The sequence below is a fragment of the Tachyglossus aculeatus genome, chromosome 11, assembly GCF_015852505.1.
Source record: "Tachyglossus aculeatus isolate mTacAcu1 chromosome 11, mTacAcu1.pri, whole genome shotgun sequence".
NCBI classification, from domain to species: Eukaryota; Metazoa; Chordata; class Mammalia; order Monotremata; family Tachyglossidae; genus Tachyglossus; species Tachyglossus aculeatus.
In genome coordinates this window covers 57,864,038-57,876,086 of record NC_052076.1, presented here as the reverse complement: position 1 = coordinate 57,876,086, position 12,049 = coordinate 57,864,038, and the positions used below count along the sequence as shown (strand labels likewise).

The 12,049-nt window shown below is 46.1% G+C and overlaps 1 protein-coding gene across 1 annotated transcript in view; it reads right to left on the bottom strand.

The window, feature by feature from the left end:
* Positions 1-12,049, bottom strand: part of LOC119935145 (WT1 interacting protein) — a 107,162-nt gene that overhangs the window by 51,555 nt on the left and 43,558 nt on the right. The window contains exon 2 of the mRNA XM_038754798.1: positions 11,068-11,169. Coding sequence (XP_038610726.1) covers positions 11,068-11,169 — 102 coding nt within the window. The remainder of the gene's footprint in view (positions 1-11,067; positions 11,170-12,049) is intronic.

Sequence of the window (12,049 nt, the reverse complement as noted above, 5' to 3'; positions counted from 1 at the left end):
CTCCTCATCTTCAAAGCCATAGTAAAATCACACCTCTTCCTAAAGGCTTTCCTTGACTAAGCCTTCATTAGGCTTATTTGCCCATGCACTTTGATCTGCAACCTTTAAAGCTCCTGATATTCACCCTACCTCCTGTCCCACAGCACTGCTGTACATAACCATTTCCTCTATCTGTAATTTATGTGAATGTCTCCCTGTCTAGACTATAAGCTCCTGTGGGCAGGGATCCTGTCTATCAACTCTTTTTTATGGTACTCTCCCCAACACCTAGTACAGCAACAGTGCACAGTAAATGCTCAATACCATTGATTGATGGTTGATTTATCAAAATCCTAGGCTAGCTCCTTTACGGTTTCCTCAAACAGAAAGATCCATCCGTGTGCACCCGTAATTCCACTTCCTCAAGCCCAGAACAATCCCAACAAGAAGTTTGGGTTCCCTCTATATAAGCAATGCTCTCGAGAAAGCAAAATTTTCTTCTCCTAAAGAATTCTAAATTCTCCTTGGCAGTGGTGGGGTCCTGGCTATCAAAAAGATGGCCCACGTGATAACTGCTGATCTTTAAAAGCATTTGTAAACATTTACCTAGCGTTCACTGGTCATTTGAACTTTCAAATCCGGAAATACAGAAAAGGGCTTGTTACAGGGCCTAACAGCAAAACACACCCACCCACCCCCACACAAATACACAAAAATACAATTTTCTTCCCCAATGGCAACACACCAAAAATAAAAAAATACATTTTTCTTTCCCAACCCACCACCCCCTTACTTATTCTCACCAGTAGACCCATCTTCCTATTGGTGGGTTATTTTTATTTATTTTTGGGAAGGGCAAATTTTTTTTGCCTTTCCCAGTGTTTATAAAGCCACAACAGCTTATCAAGAATGCCTTTGAGAAGGGTTTTATGTCTTTCTTCTACCACCACTTCCCTATCCCTGTGGACAGGGAATGTGTTTGTTTATTGTTATATTGTACTCTTCCAAGCATTTAGTACAGTGCTTTCCACACAATAAGCATTCAATAAATGGAATTGAATGAATAAACGATCAACCTAAAAGAGCACTTTTCAGCAATATGGTGATCTTCATCCTGCTTCTCAAAACTTTGAGTCCTTTGGTAATAAATAGCTGGGAGGGGAGACACTGACCTGACACAGGGATGCTGATGTGGTTGTGGCTGCAGAGGGAACAAAAAAAAGGAGCATGTCCCATCACTCTGTGGCTTGAGAAAAACCAAGCAAAATATTCATGAGGAGGCAAAGTAGCAGATTTCAAATTGGAGCCAAGAATGCATTTCTGCAGCACACAACAGTCTCCTGCTCATTTCAAAGGACAGGTTTCATAGGATCAGATAGGCTCCAGGGCAAAGAGCAACCAAAGCGGCATTATTTTTTGAAATAAATTTCTGCCTTCTTGGGACGAATTCTGCTTTGTCTACCCCCTTATGCAAAAACCCCACTTCCAGTCCCTTTGCTTTGGGCTATCTCCATCGGCTGAGCAGAAGGGGCTGGTTAGTATGTTCAGATTAATCAATGGCTTTTATTGAGTGCGTAGCATGTGCAGAGCACTACACCAAGTGCTTGGGAGAATATAATATGTGGTTCCTTTAGTCACAACACTGGGGTTACAGAGGATCCCAATTTCACTGGCCTTTGCTGCCTTGCCTAGTTCTCTTAGAAATTGATTCTGGAGCCATGACTAGGCACTAAATATGGGCTTGGAAGGTGGGATAGCGCAAGACAAAATTTGGATGCCCTGCCAGAAATGGCTGAATGAAATTCTCAACTCTAGCTTCATTGTTTTCCGGATTTTGAGTTTCTGAGGATTCAGGCTCCAAAAATAGAAGTGCCAACTCACTAGGTTTGGCCCCAGAAAAAGGTGTGTGTGTGGGGGGGGGAGGGGGCGCCTCTCTTTCCATCATCCACTCCAATGCAAGCAACATGTTCCCTGAGTGAAGTATTCAAGGCCAAAAGCCCACAAAATTGTACTCTGAAGACCAGGCTACATTGGATAGTAACACTAGGGCTAAAACAACACTTCAGAAGGGAACTAAAACTCTCCCAACAATCCTGATGGACTCAACAAACTTTCTGGGTGGGGGCAATTCAAATGAGAATATTTCACATATCTGAAGGAGAGAATCGCTTTGGCCCAAGTCGGCAAGGCCACCAACCTGAGGAACTGGATGGGGCCAGTGTGGCCCAGTGAAACCCAAACAGAAGCCCCCCCCCCACCTTGAATCCATATTATGGGTCTAGTCCCATTGAGGCCGGCATCACAGGCGGGAACTGAGAGGAGGAAGTGAAACTGACAAGCACCCCCCCACACAATCTGCCCAGCTACGTGACACTAGAGGGATAGAGCCAATCCGTCAACGCCACAATCCCGGATACAGCTTATAAGCAACTCCCGCTGAGTGCTCAGGGCTCTCGCCTCCCCTAAGGAGCGGAGCCAGCTGCGTGCAGTTACACCCAAAAGACCTAAATTCACTCTGGGAGGGAAATTGGACGGGATAATAAAAGCTTGCTTGGGAAAACGATCCTCTGAGTAATTCTTTACTCCCCCACGCGACTCCGGTGTTTTGCCTGGCATCACCATCAGCGGCCCCATCCCCACAATTCCAGAAAATGGCTTTACTAGCCAAACCTACTATCAGAACTGAAGGGAGTTGGGCCTACAAGCAAGGAGCAGGGAGCCTCTGGAGCACTACTTGGACATGACTACTGCATCTGTCTCCTCGCTGACCTCCCCGCCTCCTGTCTCTGCCCACTCCAGTCCACACTTCACTCAGCTCTCAGGATCGTTTTTCTAAAAATAACATTCAGTTTACATTTCCCCACTCCTCCAGAACCTCCAGTGGCTGCCCGTCCACCTACTCATCAAACAGAAACACCTTATCATTGGCTTTAAAGGACTCAATCACCTTCACCGCTTCTACCTTACCTCTCTGATTTTCCACTATGGCCCAGCACATTCACTTGGCTCCTCTAACATCAACCCACTCACTGTACCTCAATCTCATCTATCTCACTACCGATCCCTTGCTCATATCCTCCATCTGGCTTCACATTTGACACCACCTTAAAAGTCTTATTAAAAATCACATCGCCAAGAGACCTTCCTCGACTAAGTTCTCATTTCCCCTACTTCCTCTCCCTTCTGTGTTGCCCTTGCACTTGGATTTGTACACCTTTATTCACCCCATCCTCAGTCCCATACTGTTTATGTACACATCCATTAATTTATTTTAACTTATCTACCAACTCTGCTGTACTGTACTCTCCCAAACACTTAGCACAGTGCTTTGAACACAGTAAGCACTCAAACACAACTGATTCACTGAATGGCCTTGGGGGCATTCACCAAAGATAGGGCTTGCCTTCTTTCTCCCATAAACATTTATCTGGTTGAAACTCACTGGCTGAAGCTGTTGGGTTTTTCCTCCTGCCTGGAACTTCACAGAAAGGGGCTTCAAAGTCATATCATCAGTCTCCTATATTCAACCAGGTTATTCCCAAACCTTCCATGATATATATGTATTCAATGGTATATGTATTTAATGATATATATTTATTTAATTTTATGTATTTTACTCTCCCAAGATTGGAACCTTCACATCCTCCTTTGTTCCATTCCCAGGAAAAGTACTGTCTACCTATCCACACTCTCTCTTTGTAAGCTTGGTCTTACTTCTAAGAGAATGATGGCTGAGCTTCCTACCAAATGGCAGGTGGAAAGAGCCTACCTTATCTATCCACACCTCCCTTGGGAGGCAGTTCTTCCCAGACCTTTTCATTTCCTCCCTTTAACCCAGGCTCAGACTCATCCTGGGCTCTTTAATGGTCAGTTTATGAGGAAATTAGACAAACATCCATCTCCTATCAAATACCAGGGGTCAGCTTCAGGAGCCCTTTCACTGGTGCCCAAGGGCAGCTTCGTAGCGGCTATAATTGGCCAATTCCCCCGAGGCCCTTGATTTAAATGAGAAAGAATTTATGGCTGTTTATGTGGGCCCCTCAGGCCCCTAGCCAGGCCTCCGATAAGCTGCCGTGGTGCATTTGTGTCTCATGTCCGATGTGAGAGAGTCTTCAGAGAGCCAGAGACAGCATTCCTCAGATACTTAAAACAAATTAAAAACATAACCTTCAGCTTGGACTCAGGAATGAGAAAGTTATTTATGTGGCCAGGCTCAGGGTCCTCTGGGGAAAAGCACTAGGAGAGGAAGAGAGTCCTCAGTGAACACTGCCATTTCCCGCCTTGGCCAGGGACACAGGAGACCAGAGGGGGGCCATTTTTAACTCAGGCTCTCTGCTCTGTGAGCTGGTGGCCCATTGTTGGGTAGGGACTGTCTCTATATGTTGCCAACTTGTACTTCCCAAGCGCTTGGTACAGTGCTCTGCACACAGTAAGCGCTCAATAAATACGACTGACTGATTGATTGATTGATTGGTGGCACTGGTCAGGGCTCCAGTAGCCCCCACAGAAGGATCCCAGCCTGGGAGTTCTGGACACTCTGGAGACGAATCAGTCATTCAGTCAGTCGGTCATATTTCTTGAGAACTTACTGTGTGCAAAGCACTACACCGAAGGCTGGGGAGAGTACAACATACAACAGACACATTCCCTGCCCACGATGAGCTTACAGTCTAGAGGTGGAGACATAGATTAATATGAATAAAATTACTGATTATGTACTTAAGTGCTGTGGGGCTGAGATGGGGGACAGGGCTGAGATGACCTCGGCAATTGCTCCACTTTAACTCCGGCTCTTCCCTGGCTCTACAGCAGCCTGTGTGATGAGAAGTCAAAAGTCCCGAAGAAAACTGCTTTTCTTGGGGTGGGAAGAGAAAGACTTGAAAAATATCATGCATTAGAAAAGTCACTATGTCTCTGGGTGTGTGGCCTGTTTCCCAATGTAAGTTTTCCAGGAGCAGGTGACAGGGTTGGTCTTCCCTGGCAGAGTTCAGTGGAGAACTGAGTCAATAACCCAGGTAATGTCCGCAAACATGTCCCCTCATTCTGCTTCGACTATGAAATACAAAATAATAATAATAATAATGATGGCATTTGTAAAGCGCTTACTATGTTCAAAGCACTGTTCTAAGCGCTGGGGAGGATTCAAGGTGATCAGGTTGTCCCACGTTGGGCTCACAGTCTTAATCTCCATTTTACAGATGAGGTAACTGAGGCACAGAGAAGTTAAGTGACTTGCCCAAAGTCACACAGTTGACAATTGGCAGAGCTGGTATTTGAACCCATGACCTTTGACTCCCAAGCCCACGCTCTTTCCACTGAGCCACGCTGCTTCTCTAAGGGATCTGGGGCTCATATTACTGGAACAGTACCCTCAATTCATTGCTCCACTTTCCCTATGCAGACCTGGTTTGGAAGCACATAGTAAACACTAGGTCTTGACAGACCAATTTTGCACACAAACAAGTTAACTAAAAAAAATGCAGGTCAGCCTAACTAGTAGCCACCAGAGTAAGGGATGAACACTACATTGCTCAAAGTGAAAATGAACAATCATTAATTAGTGCAAGAGCTCTGCACAGAGAAAGCAACTTCAATGCGGGGAGGGAGATTCTGGATGGCACGTTCTGAGACGAAAGGGTCAAGCGGAATGATTCATTCATCAGTGGAAGCAGCTCCCTCCAGTTATCACCCTAACTCCCCTCTACCATTTCTCCCCAAACTCCTTGAGAGAGTTGTCTACAACAACTGTCTCCACTTCTTCACATCCAATTCTCTCCTTGATCCCCTCCAATCTAGTTTCCACCCCCTTTGCTCCACAGAAACTGCCCTCTCTAAGGTCACCAATGGTCTTATTCTTGCCAAAGTCAATGGCTGCTAGTCCACCCCAATCTTCCAAAACTTCTCAACTGCCTTTGACACTGTGGATCAACCCCTTCTCCCTGAAACACTATCCAACCTTGTCTTCACTGATACTGTCCTCTCTTGGTTTTCCTCCTATTTCTCTGACCACTCCTTCTCAGTCTCTTATGCAGGCTCCTCCTCTGCCTCCCACTCTCTGACAGTGGAGGGTCTCTCAAGGCTTATTTCTGGGTCCCTTTCTATTCTCCCTCAACACTCACGCCCTTGAAGAACTCATTCACTCCCATGGCCTCAACACCCATCTTTATGAGGATGATCTCCAAATGTACCTATCCAATCCTAATGTTTCTCCTTCTTTGCAGACTTGCATTTCCTCCTTGAAGACATCTCTACCTGGTTGTCCCAATGACATCTCAAGCACAACGTGTTCAAAACAGAACGTCTTCCCTTCCAAACACTTTCTGTCTTCATCTTTCCCATCACTGTGGGCAGCACTAGCATCCTCCCTGTCTCACAAACCCATAATCTTGGTGTTTTCAACTCATCCCTCTCATTCAACCCACTTATTCAATCTGTCACCAAATCCCATCAGTTCTACCTTCATAACATCGCTGAAATTCATCTTTCCTCTCCATCCAAACTGCTACTACATTGAACCAAGCACTTATCCTACCCTGCCTTGATTGTTGCATCTGTTTTCTAGCTGACCTCCCTGCTTCTTGTCCCTCCCCACTCATCCATACTTCACTCTGTTGCCTGGATCATTTTGCTAAAAAACAAAAAAAACCAAAAGACATTCAGTTCGTATCCCCCCACTCCTCAAAAACCTCCAAGGGCTGCAACCTCCACATCAAAAAGAAACTCCTTACCATCAACTTCAAATCAATCAGGTCCCCTGTCCCACTACCTCACTGATCTCCTACTACAGCTCAGCCTGCGCACATTTCACTCCTCTAGAGTTAGATGGCTCATTTTATTTTGATCTCTTCTATCTCACTGCCTCTCTTACCACATCCTCCCTCTGGCCTGAAATGCCCTCCCCCTTCCAAATGAGCCAGACCACGACTCTCCCCACCTTCAGAGCCTTATTAAGGTCACATCTCCTCACACTTTCTCCAGGAGGCCTTCCCCGATTAAAGCTCTCTTTTCCCCGACTCTCTCCCCCTTCTGCATCATCTATGTACTTGGAGCTGTACACCTTATATCCACCAATCCCTCAGCCCCACGACAATTATGTACATATCCGTAATTTGTTTATTTATATTAATGCCTGTCTCCTGCTCTAGCCTGTATGCTCACTGTGGGCAGAGAACATGTCTACCAACTCTGTTGTACTGTTCTCTCCCGAGCATTTAGTACAGTGCTCTGCATGCAGGACACAATAAATACTATCGACTGACTGACTAAATTGGACTAGGCACAATGGGAGGGTTGCTGTGAAAACACAAAGATACTGGTCTCTTCCCTTGAGATTACAAATTAATGCTCTCCTCACATTCATCCTAAACTAGTCTGGAGACCTTGAGAAAAGATGAATGGAGAACAGGGCATCAATTTGATGAGAAGCAGCATAGCCTAGTGGAAAGACCCTAGGCCTGGATTCTAATTCCGGCTTTGCCATAAATCTGCTGTGTGACCTTGGGCAAGTCACTTCACTTCTCTGTGCCTCAGTTCCCTCATCTGTAAAATAGGATTCCATATCTGTTCTCTCTCCTGCTTAGCCTGTGCGCCCCGGGTGGGGCCTAAGGATCTCGAATCTACCCTAGTGCTTAGTACGGTGTTTGACACGTTTTAAGCAGTTAACAAATACCATCATTCTTCTTATTATTTTCGATGTGACGGTCCAGACAATATCATGCCGAATTCTCAAACCGGGAGAGCAGAAGCTGGGTCTCTATCCCCATGAGCTTCTTCTGTTCCATAATCCCTCGAATCACATTTTCAAAAACAGAAAAAGTGATGTTGTACTATGTTCCACATCTACCCCTGCCGTTACTGTCTCTCTGGTAACAGGTAGGCCATTCTGCCTTCTGGAGTTTCGGCTAGGTTTCCATCCGCACACAGTATAACCCAGTACACACTTCTGATGTTCCCCAGCTAAACCATCTGGCTTTACCCTCATCTGCAAACACTCCTGTCAGCTATTAGAGAAGTTACATTCCAGGATGGGAGGATTTACAATACAAACATCCCTCTTGTCCATTAACCAAACTGGTATTCAGCCTGCCCTTCCCCCAACCCCTCTTTAATTGTAACTCCTCTCTTTGGGAAATGGCCTCTGAAAAGCCCCTAGGAAAAAAATGTGTGAACTGAGGTTAAAAGTGACAAATAAAAACAAAGTGATCCACACCTCACATAACTCAAAGGACTTCGATGGGTCCTTAGACAGATCAGGGAAATAGCAGAGCCAAAAGAAAAAAAAAAAAAGGACCAAACCAGAACACTCCCCCACTCCCTCATACCAAGCTAAGCAAAGACCAAGTTAGGAAAATTTGCCTCAACAACTTTTCCTTGCTGATAACTGAATGCATGGCACCTCTGCTTTGTGGAAATATGGAACCTACCAATCTCTCCCTGCCACATCTGTATCTAGGAATTTACTGAGCTTGGGAAGCACCATGGCCTAGTGGGAAGAGCATGGGCCCGGGAGTCAGAGGACCTGGGTTCTAATTCCGCCTCCACCACTTGCCTGCTGTGTGACCTTAGGCAAGTCACTTCAGTTCTCTGTGCTTCAGTTTCCTCATCTGCAAAATGGGGATTCAATCCTTGTTCTCCCTCCTATTTAGACTGTGAGCCTCACGTGGGACAGGGACTGTGTCTGACCTAATTAACTTGTGTTTATACCTCAGTGCTTAGAAGAGTGCTTGGCACATAGTAAGCACTTAACGAATACCATTATAATTATTATTGTTACTTGGGCAGGGGCCCTCTTTCCTGGGGGCCAGACTGTGCTCAGAAAGTGCTCCCCTCAACTAGCTTCTTTCACCTCCTGGTAAGGGATGAGCTGCCAAATGCAGTGGGAAGGGGGAGGTAAGGAGGGAAAAGGATAGCTTTGGGGAGTGACCCAGCTCTTTTTGATAAAGAAGGCACAGCCATGTTTGGGCAATAACTTTCCTCCCAGAGATGTTACAAGGAGTTAAAGAATACCGAAGATGCCTTCCAGCACAAGTGGGAAGGCAAAAGAAAAAAGAGAAATAAATCCAAGGACAAAACAAAAGAGAAAGCAAGAAAACTGAGTGCCCACCTCCCTGGCTGTCTTGACAAGGGATGATCAACAAGACAGTTTGAGAACCAAACACATATGTTGTAGGGAAAACATAGCTCACCCTCTGAGGCTCTTAAAGAGGAAGCTTCGCCTTCAGTAGTGATAGGCACCTACTAATGGTGGGCAGAGGGGGGGAAGGAGGAATCGGTTCTGGAACTTTCGACTGAGTTTCCAGTAGGTCATGTGTTTTCTAGAGAACTCACTATGGGCAGGGAGCATATCTGCTAATCTCTCTTGTACTTTCCCAAACGTTTAAACAGTGCTCTGCACATAGCAGGAGCTCAATAAATACCAGTGATTGATGATTGACAGAGAGGCCAAAATGATCCCATTATTCGGAAAACCCCAGGGGGCACAGCCGGGCTCTGGACCTCTAGACTGCAAGCTCATTGTGGGCAGGGAACGCATGCATCAACTCTGTTATATTGAACTCTCTGATTCAGTGTGGCCTACTGGGAAGCAACGTGGCCTAGTGGAAAGAGCACAGGCCTGGGACTCAGAAGGACCTAACCCCGGCTCTGGCACATCTGCTGTATGACCTTGGGCAAATTCATTCATTCAATCGTATTTATTGAGCGCTTACTCTATGCAGAGCACTGGACTAAGCGCTTGGGAAGTACAAGTTGGCAACATATACAGACGGTCCCTACCCAAAAGTGGGCTCACAGTCTAGAAGAGGGAGACAGACAACAAAACAAAACATATTAACAAAATAAAATAAATAGATCACTTCACGTTTCTGGGCCTCAGTTACCTCATCTGCCAAATGGGGATTGAGACCGTGAGCCCCATATGGGACAGGGACTGTGTCCAACCTGATTAACTTGTATCTACCTCCGTGCTTAGTACAGTCTTTGGCACCAATAGGAAGAGCTTAACAAATACCATAATTATTTATTATAGTGCTCTGCACACAGTAAGTGCTCAATAAATACAACTGATTGGTTGACCTGTCCAGAACCCAAAAGGAGCAGCATGCGTGTGAGGTGTAGCTGAAAATAAAGGACTTTGCACTACCATCCCCCATTTCCTAAGTCTCAAACTTTCATGTGGAAGGATTTCCCAGCAGGTTTTTAGCACCAGTAGGGCCCTTGGGGGCAGCAATTACCAGTTAGGGAGGAAATACCAACTATGGGGCCCTTAAGGCTCTGATCTGCCTCCTGGGAGAACAACGACAGACCAGTCTGGGTCTCTGATTCCCCTTGGCCCCATGCCCAAACTACTGAGCTACCAAACAGTTCAAGGAAGTCATTCCAAGACGCTCGAAAAGCATTCTCCGTATGTACAAGCCAATGGGATCTGGGATGGGAAGGACCCGAGATAAGGCACATTACCCCTGCGTGGGTCACATGAATTTCCTTTACGCAGACTTTCCTCAGTTCTTTGGAAAAACACTTGATTCTAGTCAAATAATACACTGTTTGTCTAATACTTAATCCTTTAAGAAAAAGCAAACAGAAAGTTCCACCAACCTCCTCTGTATAAGGAGACGCTGACAGATAAGAGTTACTCTGAAACCGAGGGTACTCTGAGGTAAAGAACTCGGGACTTATTGCAGCAAGCCCTCCCTCCCAACCCCTCGCAATAAATGATTCCGAACCAGCTTTCTCCTCCTCCAGATGTGCCTTCCTTCTGCTGAGATCGGAGGAGAGAACAGAAGGAGCACTTCAGCCTCATTCCCGGGAAAAGAAATTCTGTCAAGGTCCAGAAAGGGGAGAGATCATTCACATCACAAAAACCCCTCTTTCTCCAGGAGGCTTCAGGGTCTGGGGTCTTCCTGATCTCTGAGAGACCCCCAGGGACAGGAGGAATGAACCTGTCTAGAGCCCTCTAGTCTTGATCTGCAGTGATGGCAGAGGCTTAAGAGCACTGAGTGTCTCGGAAAACTTAACTCTGCTTCGACTGCTGGGGGAAAAGGGAAAGGTGAAACCAGATGGCATGAGGAAAGGGGGGTGCCAACTTACCACAGGAGCAGCAGATGAAGCAGTTGGTGTGATAGAGGTTCCCCATGGCCTGGCACGCCTGGCTGGCTCCATAAACACCCTTCCCACATTTGATACAAATACCTGGGGGAGAAGCAGAAATTAAGAGTTGTTCATTCCTAACAGGTCCTCCAAGCACCCCCCACCCCAAACCCGTGACCAGAGTGTAACAAATGTCCTTCCGGGATCAGACGCCCAATTCCAAACCCATGGTCTGCCCCGCCTGGGATTCTGTCTGCTTTCCCTGGCCCCAGCGGAACAAACGCCTGGAGGAATCATCTCAGCCCTGCCAAGAACTCCGCCGGGTGGCTTTGGGCACGTCGCCCCACCTCCTTGGCCCTCGAGTTTCCTCGTCAGTTAAACGGGGTTTAGAGAACTGATCCATGACTGGGGTCGCTGCCAGCAGTAAAAAAACCATCACTGCAGAAGCACTCTGTGGGCGCTAAACTTAAACGGACAAAAATTTCCCTAAATCCCCACAGAACCGGGAAGTACCTGTAACAGGATTTTGGCAGAAAGGCATCCAGAGCCCAGCAACCAAGGCCCGAGGGAAAGGAGACAGAGATTGAAGGGCAGCTTGAGTCCCGGATGCGGGAGGAGGGAGCACTTAGGTACAAATCCATAATTGATATATTTATATTAGTGCCTGTTATATTAATTCCTTCACTGACTGAACCCTTTTCCTTGGCTCCCTCTCCCTTCCGTGTCATCTACATTCTTGCTTCTGTGACATTTGAGCATTTGATATTCACCCAAACCTCAAATACCCTCAACCCCACAGCACTTGTATATATACCTTTAAATTATATATGGAAAATTATTTTTATAAATGTCTGTCTCCCTCTCTAGATTGTAAGTTCATTTCTGGCAGGGAGCGTTTTTGCCAACACTGTTATACTGTACTCTTCCAAGCACTTAGTGCAGTACTCTGCACATAATAATAATAATAATAATGGCATTTGTT